The sequence below is a fragment of the Spea bombifrons genome, chromosome 6 (genome assembly GCF_027358695.1).
Source record: "Spea bombifrons isolate aSpeBom1 chromosome 6, aSpeBom1.2.pri, whole genome shotgun sequence".
Classification (NCBI taxonomy): Eukaryota; Metazoa; Chordata; class Amphibia; order Anura; family Pelobatidae; genus Spea; species Spea bombifrons.
In genome coordinates, this window is record NC_071092.1 from 41877187 (window position 1) to 41895384 (window position 18198).

Here is an 18198-nt window from a genome sequence, read left to right on the forward strand (position 1 = left end):
GCTGCTGTTTTGGAGATGCGCTGACCCGCTCCTCTAGCCATCACAGGGGAGTAGGCTGATGGTGTATGCCGATGCATTAATATATTCCATCAGCTCGTACGGTTGCAGAACCTGATATAAACATTTCTTGTTAAACATTAAACCATCCAACCTAAATGTTTGAACTCTGGTACGTACAATGTGATCACAAATACCTTGTTAAAATGACCGTCGTACCTTGTAAATCTAACCAACTCTAACAGCAACATCAGCCGACCAGAAAGTAAGAGATGTATTTGAGAGTTATTGGGACACTCTGCCTTAACTTTGTAGCGGATTAGATTCAATAACAATAAAACACAAAACCTTTAAAACCATTCCTAAATTAACATTTCATATTTGCAGTTAAACAATCAATTAAAAATATCTCCTGGTAAGTCATGGTTTTCATCAGGATTCACTCTGACCGAGACCCCACTGTAAATGTCTTTGATGGACTAAGGGTTAATATTTGAGTCCCAGGGTCAGGTGATTAAGAAGGGTCAAACCTTCATGGCATATCGATTGTCAGCTCACTTTGTATGTTTGTAGCACTTAGATGTGATATGTTAGAATGGGTTCACCTACATGACAAAAAAAATACCATAAAACAGTGAATAAACTATTTTTTATTGAATCTGATTAACATACAAAGCATCGCAAATCAAAGCATCTCATATTTGTAAAGGTATCATTGCTCCTTGCTATAGAATCCTTGAAACGGGGTTGAAACAGAGCCATTGCGAGGATTATGTAGGATGCTGAAAGGGAAGAAGACGCTGGTACCGGTACATGCAAAAACCGGGATACTATATCCACTCAGCATGCAGTGTATTAAAAAGACACAAAGTATAAAAAGTCATTCTCATGCAAAGTTTGGGAAAAATGGCCTCATCGCCATAGCAACCGACAGTTCTTGCTGACTGGACCAGGGTGATAAGACCCTTAGTCAAACTTTGCCCCCACAATCACAGTCAAAATCTATAACTAGGAGGTAACCAAACACCTGGAATTCTCACTGATTCCGAACCCAACAGGGCCGGAACATGGACATTAAAAACTCCGATAGCACCTTTCCTGGATTATAAGAAAATGTTTATTACACACCTATTTGATAATGAATGCTTCTTTTATTGATTTTGCTGCTTATTTGCGATTGTTCTTTTCTATTCCTAAATTTAAGGGACGGCAGTAAGATTTTGAACATACCAACTGTTAATGAGGGATTATGTTTTCAGGGTCTCCTGCGATGAGCCCAGGTGGGTCGTTCAGTGGGCAGGAAGGGATGGCTAGAAATTAAAATATTCAACTAAAACCATTGTGAGAGCTCATATGTTCCTGGAGGTCCTCCAATGTGGGGCTGTTTGTATGTCCCAGGTGCCCCTAGGCGCAAATAGTGCAGGTGCCTAATGCTATGCTTATATTTTCTGAGTACGGCAACGTTAGCATTGAACTACAGTAAAACCCCTGCAAAATATTATGATCTAGTGTGTCTTTTGTGGAGTGAAGTCCCTTTCTTAGGAAGTCTACTTCACGAAACGACTAGTGGTAGGAGCTTGACTAACAGCAAATTCTTTACAGGATATCAAGACAACGAAGAATGAAAGTCAAATAAAAGCCACCATCGCGTTTCCTGATTCATGCTACTATCATACATTAATATACTGTTGATAAAAGAACATTGGGCTGTGATGTCATACAGCTGCCTCCACGGAAGGTCTTCACTTCTTTAGGCGGCCACGAGCCACATTCTCCACTTCTTTCATCAGACGAAGACATTGCTCTTCTTGCCACTGTAAAGCCACACACTGAACAGCCACGGGGAGTCCCACGCCGCCTTCCATTCCCTACAAGTTAATAAAGATAATGATGTCATTACTCGTCGATGACATGTTTTGCAGTTCTTAATTAAAAGATGAGTGCCTTGAAACATGCTTGGGAACATATGTCATTCTTCAGCAGCTGGCCTTAAAGGACCAAGGCCACCTTTTTACTCCAGCATGTTCCTGTATACATGTATATAATTAAATATACCTTGTATAAGGAAAACTCCAATTGATTTATATACATTTATTCTTTTTTGGGTGGTGATTTTTGCTAATGAGTGTCTATTAAAAGAAAAAAAAAAAGGAAAACACTGGGCGCTGTTGACACAATGTAACTCACCTTAATGACCTCTTTGTCCCAGGGATCATTATAGTAACCTTTGTAATGCTTCAGCTCTTCCTCGTCTTCGGGAGTAACGGTGGTCACAGGCAGAACCCCAGTAGGGAAATTCAATATGTTGAACAGCATGGTGAAGCAAAAGCCAGCTGGAAAACATCACACAACATCAGCTCCATCTTAAAAAGGAACAGGTGAGAGAGTCATTCCCAGCAGGACGCAACATAACTTCAAATTGATGTTTGTGCAAACTTTTTTTACAAGAAAAAAAACATGAAATAAATGGGAAAAAAAGGTAAAATGCATGTATGTTCTGTATTATAGCCTTTCCCGGAGCGTGGACGTGCTTTATGGCAGTGTTGTAAAAAAGTCTGTGGGGCAAGGCAAAAACACTCTAATTAAAAGCATAAATCTAAACATCACAGTAATGTGAATATAAACTACATAAAACGAGCGTGTGAATTAAATTATGTAAATAAAACATTATTATGCCTTACTCAGTCACATATAACAGATGCGTACTGTATGTAATGCTTAAAAAATAGCTCTCACACATTGAGGGGAGAAATAATAATAAAAAAAAAAATTAAACACTATGATATTACCAAAGACTTTGCCAGGGCATCCAATGTTAAAGGCAGGGCCTAGCATGGGGCAGAGCAGAGCATCTAACCCAAGCTTCCTCCATTCACTGACGAACTGGCAGCGATACTCCTGTATATACCAAAGAGATGGCATAAATAACAATGAACTTACACGATGCTCTGTTATTTGTTTCGTTTGTGACCTTGCATACCCTCACCTAAAACTCACAAACGCTATATCCCCCATGTTAGAGACGTCTGTAAGTAAGACTAAACCAATGTTTTATCGTAATAGGCCGGTTGGCATAGCTATTACCGGGTGAGATTACTAATAGAATTCTGTGCTACTAAACCTCTTCCTTCAAGCAGATATCCAAGGTTCTATCCCAAAGGTTAACTCCTTTAAACTCGACTTCTTAAACATGCATGCTATAAAACAGCCTAGATCTATAATTTACCACCAGTGCAAATTAGTGAATGAAATGCACTAGATCTTGTAACACATGGAAAAAACATCGGAGCATATGTGATGAATGCACCAAAAAAGCACTTTCTATGAGACAAGCTGATCATAATACCTTTATGGCCGTGTTATGTTTCCACAGTTCTTTCACAGAGCTGAAAAACAGGAACAAACACACGGTAACGACACACTAAGAGGCAAATGAGAGATAATAACTGCTGTCATTTGGAGTTTTACATATTTCTTTTTTGAACTGCTTGCTTAAGGATTTTACTCCCCTTTTTGGTAAATATTCTCTAATTTTCCCACATCCAAGTAGGTTTTTAATCTCTTACTAACACTTTTGCCAGATATTCCTATTATTCATCAATATTGAAGCAACCTATTCATGTATATATTTCAGCATATTTTGTTGTTACCTTGACTTAATTATAATGCAACATTTGTCTTGAGGCCTTAAATAAGGACTTTATATGGTACGCCGTAAAGCAACACCTCCGTGTGGTTTATTCACTTAAGGGAGCGTTGCCAGGAAAGCTTGTAGGAGACTTATGTTTCAGATCCTTTACTTCGCTACATATAAGAAAGAGCCAATTCAAGTGAGCCACTGCTACAGGAAGAGGTTTGCTGGCCCTGTATAATGTATAGTTAAATCAGTTCTTCATAGTCTCCTGACAAATGGAATTATACCTTATACAGGGCCAGCTCATCCCTTATTGCTGGAAAAGCTTGCTAGTGCTGCCCTTTAATAATGAATAACGCTCCCTAGTGGATAAACCCGTGTTGGGTGCGTAAGCAGCGGTGACACCTACAAGTAACATAAATACAACAACGCGATGTACAACAAAGTAAAGAGCATGAGAGAAAAAAACTATAAAATATTTGTTTTCAACTGATTGGATTATAACGGCTAGAGTTAAAGCTATTTAGGACTGTTAGCTAATTATTAAAAACTGCATTTGAATTGTTGTTATTTATGGTATGTGGCATGTCTATTAGGCATCATTTCGAGAAGCTCTCAGTTGCGGAGCGCCCTCTAGTGGAGGGATATTGATCTGGGATCAAGTCAGATCTCCCGCTCATTCCTAAACCACCAGGGACATCTATACATTGCGATGTAGGGTAATCAGCATGCTAAACAAGGCAAAGATTTTATAGGCAAATATAAAAACTGTGCAATAGGATGGGTTACAATGTAGCGTTTGAAGAACTTAATAAAGCCGGTGAGTACAAAGCTTTGAACATTGCATAAAAACACTCACCCCACTCCACAGTGTGCGTTCACATGGTTTGCGATTCGTGGAAACTAGGATAGAACACAAGTTGTAATGTAAATTAATGGAAGATTTCACATCCTGATACAGATAAGTGGATTATTTCAGTGCATTCACTTTAGATGGTCAGAGATTTAGATGGAACATCTAAGAGTTGAAAGTGTGATAGATAAATAGAATAGCCTTCTAACAGGAGTGATTGTCCTATTCAAGGCAAAGCAACATTAGCGATACTGTCATCACTAAAATTGCATTTAATGGTAAACTAGAAATAATTTTACCAATATCTCATGCATGCAAAACAACTATACCCAGACTTAGGACCTTAACATGTATTCTATGACATGGTCCTCTGGCCTGTTCAAAACTAAAAATGTTTACTTAAGACTTTTCTCCCAAAGCACTGACTCTTAGGCTTTGTAATATTCCCTTTGTGATATAAGACCTTATTGCCCTCACTCCCTGCTAGAAGCAAAGGGGATTTGCCCATCCAACGGAGGAGATGTATGTCCACTCCGGGAGATCGTACAGGGAAACAAGGATCTCCGCTAGATCACGCGTGTGCCACTCTTTATGATCGGGTATGTTTTTCAGAGAGGGATCATGGCTTCACTTACCACGGGCCTCATAAAAAAGGACATAATCTTCTTAATGAAAGCCGGAATCTTATACAATAGAATCTGTTGTTTTAGGTTGGAATCCACAATATCTGCATTGCTGCAATGCAACAAACATGCATTAAGAAAAAAAAACATCTTGAAGCACAGCAAGTTCCCCAAACCTACGTTAAGAACGCAAGGGATGTACAATAATTGGGCGAGTAAATGATACTAAAATAAGTTCCATTGACAATCAGAGCTGGATGGCTATACGCATAGTTTAGTTTTTGGTCTCCGAGGAAAAAGTACAAGTAACCAAGACCTCTATCCATCCTCATCTCTTTGCTCCCAACTTTGAATTGCTCCAGCATGGAGGGCTTTGGCTCCAAGACCTTGGAGAAGGCAGCATGAAAGCAGCTTCAGCAACTTACTGTCCTCTTGGTGGTCGGAGGAGAGAAATCTAATCTAATAGTGGCTCAAATGCCTTAAAGTTATCATTTTACGGTACCTTTATGTATACTTGAAATACGGAATATTTCATTCCTGCTCATTTATTTTTTATTGGTAATCCTTAAGATTGGTGCCTCTTTTATGATTAGGGGCCCTAGAAGCTTCCTAGGCATTCATCCCAACGAGGATGGAGGAGTAAAGGGTTAATATCTTATAGTGTTATAGTAGTAAAAAGTAGACAATGAATACAATTTGTTAACACGTTTAAAATAATTTGGAGTTACATAAAGTTTTAATTGGTAAATAAGTGGAAAAGAAAATCAGAAATGTAGCATGCTTACAATTTTTCCACTAGCGTAGTCCCTCCATCGGCAAAGAAACCACGGATGCAAAGTTCGTTAAGAGCATATTCTATACGAGGCGGCGTGAACGGAACCAACTGTTAAAGAGAGACACAAGGAAATGTGATAGATTAGAAACCTAAGATATATTTCAATGAATAGTTTAAATCTGATCTAGAGTTTACTTGTCCCCCATCACGCAGCCTTGAAGAACACTGGATATCTACCGTTTGTACAGCGCTGCGGAATATGATGGTGCTATATAAAACAATAAATAATAATGTATCAGATATACTTATTCAAGGACAATTCTAGACAGATAAAGACTTTAGCTAGCCCTACCATAGGTCCAGAAGGGTCTATCGGACCCAGGCACCACTTAGTGGGAAGGGGCATTGGAGGTGAGCCACTGCCTCACTCCATCAATCAGTTCCACAGTCAGCAGTAAATGCTTGGACTGGAGTAAATATGTTAGTGTGTGTGTAAGTATGTGAATTTGCGTTGTATGTTAGTATGTATGAAACTCACTGGACATCAATCTATGTGCTGTGACATAATAGGCATGAGCGTTGTTTGGTTGGAGGAGTTTGGGAATGGTTTGAGTGGATTTTTTCTTTTTCATTTTTTTTTTTTTTGGGGGGGGGGGTTCAGTCTTGGTTCCAGGCAGCACAATATCTTGGGCCAGCCCTGCTTACTATTGTTTATATACGAATGAATATGTGACTGACCTTATGACCTGCCTCTTCAAGCAAAGTTTTTGTTTCCTGAATAGCTCTCCTCATGGCAGGAGAGGGTAGGAAATAGCCATCAGTATCATAAAATCCAATAGTGAGGCGCTTGGTACTGTTATAAATCTGAAATGAAATCATAATTAATTAAGACACAAAATGTGCATTAAAATCTGTTTTGAGTAGATTTAATGCATTTTAATAGTAATGCATCATTTATTATTACATTTGCTTACAGAATACATGAAGGTAGGATAGTCTGAATTCTATGCAGTCATATGTCTCCATCTAGTGGCGAAACTGAAGAACTGCTTTCTGTATCACTTCTTTATACTACATATGATAACTGATTAGTGTAGCCAAAGTTTCCCAAAGTGCTGTGATGGGAGAACTATTCTTGGCAATTCAAATAGTTTGACACCTATGACATTGATGTACAAAGATTTCCAGTTTATTGGAATCATACCTCATCTCTGAACGGAACTGGGGGGACAGTAGGGTCCAGCTGGAACATATCATCACACAAAACTGCTTTCATAAACAGAGCCAGGCTGTCCACATCACGAGCCATTGGTCCAGGCATCATCACAGCTAAAAGCATATAAAAAAGTCACATCCTTAATAATTTCTTTAAAATATCCTGTTTACACCATTGTAACCATTGTCGTGCACCATTTGCATGATATCCAGTTAATAGGGACATGATTGTCTTTATTGTGAAGGTGGCTACTTCCTTACAATATCACATTTTAGAATATACACAGTGAGTGAAATTATCCCTAGGACTGGTTTTTCTCCTTTATAGAAGTGTGTCTTGCTCATAATGTAGCCACCGGGAAGTCTAGAGCATTTTCTGATTATAGTTTGGGATCTTAAAAGACAAACCTGATTTCATTCCGCTGACAGGTGTAGAAAATCCAATAGGACTGAAAGAGAGAATGTGATCGTTATAAGAGAATTGTCAGACAGTACATTTTGTTTTACATGGAAAGTAAGAGGGTGTCTTTAACTGAAGTAGATTTTTTGGGTAAACAAAGAAAAACATAAAATTTTAGGACCTCGGAATTCTCTTCTCCGGATGACAAACTTGAATACTGTGTGCTATAAAGTGAAACAGACCTTACGTAGATCGGTGTTCATCTGTCAGTTACATGGATCTACTGTTTGAAGACTCATCCGGCAGCAAGCACTTGCCACCATCAATGGCCACGTCCAATTCATTTCTGTAATCTGCTAGGGGATGGAATTGGACTCTAATTTAAACAAGTGATCATTTTTTTCAAGGTGCTCCATTGCTTTGGTGTAGCTGCAGCTTGATAATATTTCTGAACCTGGATCTCATAACATCATGAGAATAAAACCAACCTCAGCCTGTCCCCAGATGGCTTCAGGCCACAGATCCCACAGAAACTGCAGGGCATGCGGATGCTTCCCAAGACATCAGTTCCCACGCCGAGGACAGCACCTCCTCCTGCAATAAGCGCCCCTTCCCCTCCGCTGGAACCTCCGCAGGTCTTCTTGTGATTGTGAGGATTCAAGGTCTGTCCAAAAATCGAGTTGCTGCAGTCAAAACTAAAAAAAAAGACCAAAAATAGCAAGGAATACACCAGAAAGTCACAACATCAGAATGTAACGGCATAGGTTGTGCCAAGTTGCCTACATTTTAAGCTATCGGTAATGTTATATTAGCTTAATGTCCCTTTTTCAGATCTTAATCCTTATATAGTATGTCTTTTACAGATTAGAATTGGATCTTAAGAATGATTCACTATGGCATAGTAAAATTAACTTTTTTAATATGAACATTAGTCTAAAATTGTGGACAGATGGTGTTCAAAAGTCAATGTAAAGTTTGGGAGGGTTTTTCAAACTCTTTGATGGTAAAAAGAACAAACAATTAGCAGTTACTTTATCATAGACTGTGGAACGTTGGTTTTCACGAATGGAATAGCCCCCTGTTTCTTTAGGACTTGGACAACCACACAGTCTTCTTTATCTGCATTTCCAAGCATTTGTACAAGTCCACAGTGAGCGTCGTGACCCTGAAAGGAAAAGAGTAAATGATGATTTACTAAGATGAAATGTTTCAGTTTTACATAAATCCATATGTATCTACAGTATCTACAGTATCTAAGATGTTGTCTTTTTAAAACATTCTCTCCATGTTCTCCCTTCATGGGGGATGTTGGGTAATACTTGTGAGACTGTGAAATATGTTTGTAGAAGATAAGCTTTGAGTGAAGTCATGGAGACTTTCAAAACTACAAATCAAAGATGAAATCTGTGTCCCTCGACAGCACTCTGAATTCTCTGCTGGGTCCATAAAGACGTTTGGGCCTACATTCATCTGCTTTCTGAGACAGAATACTGTGTGTACCTAGGGAGACAGAGAGAATAGACATTGCCCTTCTCACTGGAAGATGACCTCTATAATCTTCCCGACCAGCATGGGGTATGCATAAAACCAGAGTTAGTTAATAACACTAATTAATATTTCATTAAACGAGCCCTTTGTAAGGTTGTCCTCCATCCATGCGTCTATTTCTAAATACATTACATGTGAAAAGAACAAATGGAGTTGGGTACGTTGAGTTACCTTGTATCCAACATTGTCCTTCAGAGAGATGGGAACTCCGTAGAGTAAACCTTTCTCCGTCTGCTTCTTCACTTCCTGGAGTTGAGCCTCACACTCAGGCAGAAAGTCCGTCAAACAGTTTAACTCTTTGTTAACTTCTAAAGCCTTTCAAAAAACAAAAATGGTAGTGCTTAGAAAAAAAGGACTCCCTTCCTTAGCTCCCTTTGTGTTGATAAAACACAATTATTTAATTTTTACAATGTAGCTCGCATTACATTTACTATACGAACCAGACTGTTATTATCATTCTTTTTAATATCATTTGTAACAAGGTTTGTTATTCAGCAATTGATGAATTAAAAAAAAAAATCCAGTGCCAAAAAACACCAATTCCTATCTTACCTTCTCCTCTGCTGAGTTAAGAGAGCTATATATATATATATATCCAAAGTCTTATTACCATAGCAACCAGTGGATGGGGCTGTAACACCATAACAAGGGTTGTATCACCATAACAAATAAATAAATGAATATATGAATCGTGCAATCTTTCCTTAACTAAATTGCCAAAATTAATTAAAATAGCACGAAACTTATGATTTTTTTTAAAGCAATTACCGTCATTTTGGTGACATTGTTCTAGATGGTTCTAGATGGTTCTAGATGTATTAATGGTAGCCAGTACGGTAACATGCTTAGTATTCTTTGCTCAGTGCTCTTATACATTAAATGCTTACCTTTTCGATGTAGACGTACAAGGCGCTCTCTGGAGATAAGGTTCCATTCTTAAGCTGTTCCACCAGCTCTGCCAATGACAGGGAAAGTATACGGCCAGAGTCAACACCGGGATTCTGGGGGGAAAAAAGCACAATATGGTACAATATGGAGGGGAAGAGAACATCCCAGAATTCAGAGGCGGATTTTGTGTAATGCTGTAATGCTGACTTGGAAAAAATGAAAAAATCAAGTTGTTTAGTAATGGCTGCTTCGCTTTTTTAAACAGTTCCAGTTTCAATTACCTACTGTCCCTAATTGCTCATATCCTCTACGCATTTTTGCCCTGGCCCACCTGAAAATATTTATTAAAGATATCATTTTAGAGCACCGAGGGCCACCAGCGTACATTTTGCCTTGTTCTCCTGAATGGAGTAGGGGAATCGAGTTCAGCAGGCGGCTGATGGGCCATACCACTTGGTTTAATGTGTTTGGAAACCTCCTGCTTAGGTTTAAAACCCTGCAGCTGGCAGGTTGTTAACAGGTTACGGTTACATGGTTAATCTGACCTAGGGATTTCATTTCTTATCCGCAACAATGGATCCCGTGATTATTTAAGGCGAGTAAAATAGATTGGACCTTGCGGTTGTCACGGTCTCTAAGCCTAAACAGTCATGTAGAGGTACTATGGGAAGATATATAATCATTAACCGAACAGAGTTCATGCATGTGAAGCGAGGTTCTAGGGCAGGGGTAGGCAACCTTCAGCACTCCTGATGTTGTGGACTACATGTCCCATAATGCTCTTACAGTCATAATGCTGGCAAAGCATCAAGGGAAATGTAGTTCACAACATCTGGCGTGTCGGAGGTTGACTACCCCTGTTCTAGGGTAAGAGTTATTAAAGAAATATTAAAACTACAGGTTTTATCAGGTCGCAAATTAGCCTTTAGCGAGCTCAAGTAAACCAATTAGTAAACATCAGAATAGGGATTAAGAAGGTCGTTATCTGTTTTGATGCAATCTGCTCTATAATTCAAAGGAGATATTCTACTCTTGGATAAATTTGACTTGAGCTTCATTATACATTATAAACAATCAACTATAGGAGCATCTCAACATTCCAGCATTAATTATTCCTTATGCAGGTGACCAGACCCTATTCAGCCTTTCTTAGATGGGAAGCTTGGTAGTTGACCTCTTATACCAAAGATGAAACATCCAACGCTCTGACATTCCACCCTTTTGGGACTACACCTCTGTTATTTTTATGGTAGCTATTTGATAAAATATAAAATGTCCCTGCTTGGGATTTGGTAGCCTCAAGCTCTTGGAGTTAGGCTTGAAAATAGGCATCTTCATGGTAAAAAATGAATGAAGTTCTTCCTACATATAGGTCATGAGTGTCCATGAACAGTTGACACTCATCAATGTTTTAGCAGAAGTTACAGAGAAAGCTGGTTTAAAGTTCCAGTTTTCCACAGAAACTCCCACTGGATTATTTTGCAATATTTGGCTTAACTTTGTATTGTCATCAGAATCACAACAAATTGGGCTTGAAGTGGGTCAACAAAAACTAGTTAGCAGAAGAGCCACCAGGCAAGCTACTAAGGGTTACTGGCCAAAGAGTCTAATTGCCTTCCTCTTCTTACATTCTTCAGATAATTCTAAAGCTGTTGCTGAACTAAAACTCAGTAGTAATAAGTTAGGTCATCATGGGGTTCTAGTTCAAAAACAGTTACAGACTTCCCCGCTGGCTAGATTGGACAGGCAACACAGAAAGGGAATAATGTGGGAGTCATACTGTCATCCAGATGGAGTCATCTGTGTAGACAGCTGTGTCCAAACCATGTCCCCCTAATGCTCTTGGTATTAGAGATCAGAGGGTACAAACATGGAAAGTTCTACTCATTCCTCCGGTATGTGACTATATGAACAGGAAAGTAACCTTGTAAGAACTAAACGTACCATTCATTGTATCAAGCTGGCTATGTTTACCACCACCAGTGATGGTGTCAAAACCACCTCAATCTTTCTGCTACTAATACCTATAGTTACCCAAACCAGCACCCTGCTTGCATATCCTGGCACCAAATGACTTTGCCTGTCTACCTTTAAGCCCTCAGAAATAACTACTCCTAAATCCCTAAATCAATCTATCTATCTATCTATCTATCTATCTATCAACAAGATGATATATTCAATAATATATGCTGCCTTATACACCGTAAATGCATTATTTTACATCATTATGGAGGCTCACCAATCTATGAAAACTTACTGCAAGCAGAGAAACATGTTGAGTGGTTTTGCTTGCTTTAACCCTTTTTTTCTATCATGAGGGTGTCATATATATTTTGTCATATATATGCTACTTAGTTACAGTGATATCAAGTAGCCACAGGTAGAAACATCCAATAGACCAACTAAGCCTTGAATATTTACAGAGCTGCTGAAGTGAATACCCTGGTGGTTGCGCACAAACTCTTCAGAAATACATTGTTTAAGTTTCTGACAGATACAGTATAAATAATCAAAAAATCCATAATCTTAATAGAAATAGCATTTGGAACCCAAGCGAAAGACTACTCTGTTGCTGACCAGAGATATACGTCCCACCTGCAGATGGTAAGCAGCGGTCACCGATCATGGTGAGAAATATGACTACCGCAATCACTTATAGATGTAGGACAATACCTGGACCTTGTACTGAGAAACCATTTTCTCCATAAGGTCCAATCCATGGGATCTCTGCATTCTCGCTCGCCTTATTTTGTGTTTAGCATTTTTCCTGTCCATCCATCGAAGTATTAGGAAAGTGGCCACCACGCAACAAAGTGCCGAAATAACCAGGTGATTTGCCACCAGCTCAGGCAGAAAATGTTGAAGTGTTTTCAAAGGCATTTTGGCTTCGCTGTCCGTCTAGAGCAATAACTGAAGGTGTTTGCAATATAAGCAGCCGGGCACTACCCATCCCATCGAATAATAACTCCCACCAAATATTGTCTGTGGTCACAAGGGCATTGCATTGTCAGGCCGTCGTCCAATTGCTCTGTTACAATGCTTCACTTTTTCCATTCTATTAATCCAAGGATCCTAACAAAGTATGCATTGTCCTGTTTGTTGACTATGTAGCTATCAATCAGGCAGCTGACGCTGACAAGTCTACAAAATAACAGTGTTTTTTTTCTGCCCTGCAGCTTTTTTTCAACGACAAACCCTGGGGGCATTTTTTGGGGGGCACTAATAAGTGGATCTACACCTACGGTAATAAAAGTACTAAGTATACGACCTGTGTAATACACTCATGTATTTGCAGTTATACTTTATCTAAACTGTTAACCTTGAGTGCTGATTTTTTTGGTACGTTTTAGAGGTCGTTGGATTAATTACCGTATTAAAGGGTTGCAATAAGTTTATGGGGGCTGATATCATTCTAATCTTGTACCAAGTACTGGATAGGCAGCTATCTCTGGCATGCTGAGAAACAAGACAGAGGAATTTATAGAGCTCGGCAAAACATTACATTTGGTTTGCTGGGATTTATAGTGAATATCGCTCAATTTTGCATCTTTTTCTCAATGCAAAAGCAGCAAAACCTGAGAATATCCATTCATCAATATCCTGATGCGCATGCCAACCAGGGCCATCTTTCACACAGGGCAAAAAGGCAACCACCCTGGGCCCAGGTTCTCCTTAGGGGCCCACAGTAGCTGCCCATTGGATCCATTAATAGCCACTAAAGTCTGAAGGTCTGTCCAACCACCAGCACTGACTTCTTCCTTCCCAAACCCTGTTTGTGACCTCATCACCTGCTGGCAAGGACCACCGATATATGACATATTCTGGTGCCTCGCAGCAGGGGGCACGCTGACCACGACTGAGGGAGTATTTATGGAGAGGTCTGGGCATGTGGCACACAGACACGAGAGTTTGGACTGGGAACAAGCTTGCCCTGGGCCACATAAGAGATCAAGACAACACTAGTTACCTCTTGAAGCATTGCATGTGTTGTGACATAAAGACCATAACATGTGACATAACATATAATGCACTTGTTCGCCCCACAACACATAAAGCCAGCTTCATCCTTAAGTAATGAAGAACTGCAGTTAGCATTGTGAGCATGCTCAACACGACCATAGTTTTTTTATCTGTACGCCAATAAATAAAATCTGATCACAAAACAAAAAAATGAAAATAATCTATACATTTGTTGACAAATTTGCTAGCGCAACGTATAAAGCGCCATCTGAATGCATGACACGTGGACTTTGAGAGTCAGAGATGTAAAAGTAAGAGATGTGGAGCGCCATGGACGGTCATGCACAAAAAAATAACTAATTTACTAATACAAACAAGTAGGAATCAGAAGAGAAGAATCAATAGAACATGTACCCTAACATGATAACAATTTCCTCTATTACTTTTAAGAGCTTTGGTATGAAGATATCAGTATATGCTATAGATCTTAGAAACTAGATGAAAATGTTATATTACAACTTCTCTGTGCAATATATAAAACAATTTGGAGGGTTCTCAAAGATGTTGCAAGCACTAAAAAAACAAGGGAAAACAAATTTCTGGATTATTTCCACAATGGAATAAACCAACCCAAATGAGGTTAGCTATCAGCCACGGTTACATAGTTGGCAAAGAGACAAATGTAACATCTTACATAACTCCAGTGTTGACATCCAGAGGCAGATATCCATGGTCTATTGCTATATTTAGGACAGCCTTCCAAATTAATTAGTTTTTAAAGTGGTCTTGTCACGTTAAAAAAATATATATATAAAAATAAATATATATAAAAACGCTGAGTAGCATTAAAAAATATCCAGTATTTATTATATATTGATATTATTACCCATCTCCAACATTTGGACTTTTGCACCATTTACAAACATTTAAAAAAAATGCAAAATGATTCAAATAAGGAGGCTGTTCTGCTAAATACTATATAGTAACCAAAAGAGTAGCAAAAATGTATTATTTATGTTATTATACATGTATATGGTTTTCTAGTAGTATAATAACTTTCGGTGTATTGTGCTGGGAGAAGGTTCTTGAACCTATGGACAGAAGAAGATCAGCCTCCAAAGTGCATCTGTTACCCCAATCAGCATGATTGGTGGGGTATCCTCTGGTTATTCCAGAAATAAGATGGAACATACTCACCCTGTCAAAGTTTGAACACTTTTTTTATGTTTTTTATACCCCCATTACTAAAGAAGATTCCAAGACAGTTCCAAAAAGAATGGGTCCATTGTTAGACTGACCTTCTGAACCCAACCTACCTTCTTATTAAAATCTGCAGTTGCTTTTTCCATAAGATGAAGAGCATGATCTCTTTGCTTTTGGGCTCTGTCTATCTTCATCCTGGTACGAACGTAGTCCATACATTTTAGAGTCACGGTAGAAATAATCAGGCAACATGCAGCAGAGAGGAATAAATTGTTTAGGGCAAATTCAAGAAGAACCCAGATCATTGTGTTGTCCCCAGGCAAGGAACCACTCTTAGCTCCTTCTTGCTTAAAAGGATCTCACCACTGGCTTGTTACCCCTAAGATAGCTAAGGCACTAGTCGGTACGGCTCAAAAACTGAACTGGAATCCACATTTGAGTCTCAGTTCCTCACCAAGTATTTATCTGCAGTGTTCTTCAACCAGTGGATGGGTATCATCAATGAAATAGCACCAAAAATGATTGAATGTTTGTAATTCTAAGGTGAAAACCAGTAAAGTCGGTACCGTAGGATGAGATAAGTATTTAATCATAAACCATAAAAAAAGATCACAAACTCTATATGGACATATCTGCTATGCCTGCGCCTACTGCCAAGAGATCTGATTATCTGACAGCTGAGAAGGTCTGTGACTCCAATTGGTTTCCTGGGGTCGTCAAATCCAAGTTTCCGAAACAAGATCAGGGTATCATAAAAATAGATATGGCAAATAGAGAAGGGCAGCAGGCCATGAAATTCTTAACCCATTTAGCCTTAAGAGCACAGCACTAAATTCTCTGACACTTGGTCACCGATCAGTCCGAGTTATTAATTACTAAAGGGAAAGTTCCATGGAAACAAAGTTGGTCCCTTTGAGCACAAAGTGCTATATACAATAATGAGATACTGCATTATCATTAAACTGGTTTTATCTGATTTTGTTCCTTAAAACGTACTTTATCCGCACACCTGGAGGCCGCCATTGTTGCCAGTAATGTGATATTTTGAGTGACTTTGCCTTGCGCAGAAAAAGTTCCCCAAAATATCACGAGTTACAGCAATGGCGGCCTCCAGGTCTACAGATAAAATACATTTTGGGGAATACATCCTTATCACCCAGTTGGACCCTCTAATTCTTTGTGGCAATGTTCCTCCTCAGGTTCTCATTAGTCAGAGAGCCCAACTGGGTGATTAAGAGCGAGCCATTCTATTGCTTGATACAGTCAGCATGATAACACATCAGGGGGTTTGTTTAGTAGATTAGGACAAAATGAGAGAGGAAGAACAAGTGCAAATCGCTAATATGCAGCTGCCTGAAAACACTGCAAAACTAGAACGGTCTGAAAAAAAAGAAAACAGCGCAGTATTTTTGAATATGGATATTTAATCAAACATTTCCCAAACTTTGGACCAAACTTTGAGAGCTTCTTCACACCAATCAGGCTACTAATGGAGAAGGGACAGACTGACCTACTCCTTATACACCTTGGCGTCTCCTACAGCACTAATCCCACAATGAAACATGATCTCCGTTGAAAACAAAATTAATTGTGGCGGCATCAAACATTTTGGAACATGAGGTTACTCGGACAAAACTACTTAAAGAGACACTGCCTCGTATTTACTGTAAAGTTTCAGTTATATACAGATTTTATTACATGACAACATATGTTACCAGCACAATGATGCTTTACAACTCTGGAAAGTCTTACAAAAATAAAACTCCTCATATACAATTCCACCTTCATTTTTTTTCCACAAAAAAAAAAAAAACATACCAAGAAGGGATGTGCTGACCTTGCAAATAAATGCAAAAAAAGAAAAAGAAAAAGAAGGGGTCACTGCGGCTGGATCTTCAAAGTGCATTAGTGATGTAAAGGAGCTTGAATTCTCCCAAATTTCCCAGTTGTAACAAAAATTTATACAGGGGAATTTAGGTAGAGGCAGCCAAAAGAGAAATTGAACAATACATGTCCTATGCACAAAAATCAGAAAAAGAAACATGTAAAGCATGTGTTTTTGTTGGGGGGGGTTTAAAAAAAGGAATAAAATTATAAAAAAGTAATAGATATGGGTTGTTATTTTTTGTACAAAAATGTTATTTTCTTGAAAGAAAGAAAAACACAAAAAATACTGCATTAAGTTTGCATCCAGAAACTTGTATTCTAGAATTTTGACATCCAGAAGTTACTGCAAAAGCACAGACACCACATTTGTGTTTCTGTTGTAGTTTATAAAATCTCTCAACAATATGTCCAAAAATATTTATCGATTTTAATATCTTATTTTTCATAACCATCATGGTGACATCATCACACTTTAATTACAACATTCACAGGTTTTCCATGATGCCATTAAACAAGAAAGATGAGCAAATGCTATGAACATTTTTTTTTGGACCATACCTTAGACATATAACGATATGACATCTTCTCCATTAGTCCAAGACCATTGTCTCTTAATGTTCTCGCTCTCTCTAGCTTCATCTTGGTCCCTTTTTCTCCCATCCATCGTACGATAAGGACAGTACCCACCAAGCCCAGAAGTAAAGTCACAAAGAACAGATCTGCTACAAATTCTGGTAGCAAGTGGCTGAGTATTTGCAGGATCATGGTGGGGAAGCAGAGAATTCGGCAGGAGCTGCAGCTTTGGAGACTCCAAGGTCTTATCTGGTATACCACTTAAGTCATCTGCACAGGAATCTGACTGTCCAAGGAGTAGTAGATAAAATCTGAACTGGATCCCCACAGGAGGGGGAATGTGTACTTTATAAAAGCAACCCATTTCAAACCTGCTATAAAGTCTAGAATGTAGAATGCTACTTTTTGTTGTTCATTTAGAAAACACTTATATTTAACATTTAAAGGGACATTGCTCATCAAATGTTTACTTAGCAGCACCGGTGCCCATAAGGTTGTGATTAACATTGTGTAATGGGCCAAGTCGTTACTACTAATACTAATCTTTATGGTGGGTCTTCAGAATTTCCATGAGGTCCTACCTTTCCAGCTTTTTTTAATACATTGTATATATGGAATCATGCGCTAAGTTGGATGATCAGC

At 38.8% G+C, this 18198-nt stretch overlaps 1 protein-coding gene across 1 annotated transcript; it reads right to left on the reverse strand.

Moving 5' to 3' along the window:
- Window positions 1–1362: 1362 nt before the first annotated feature.
- On the reverse strand, window positions 1363–18075 carry LOC128500741 (vitamin D3 hydroxylase-associated protein-like). The gene is made up of 15 exons (XM_053469999.1): window positions 17542–18075; window positions 9933–10046; window positions 9217–9360; window positions 8529–8662; window positions 7986–8192; window positions 7506–7546; window positions 7087–7211; window positions 6621–6746; window positions 5893–5990; window positions 5120–5219; window positions 4491–4534; window positions 3344–3383; window positions 2787–2895; window positions 2185–2330; window positions 1363–1865 (listed from the first exon to the last, which is right to left on the reverse strand). Exons 1-15 carry the CDS (start codon window positions 17746–17748, stop codon window positions 1740–1742), a joined length of 1761 nt encoding a protein of 586 aa, XP_053325974.1. The 5' UTR covers window positions 17749–18075; the 3' UTR covers window positions 1363–1739.
- Between the last annotated feature and the right edge of the window lie 123 nt (window positions 18076–18198).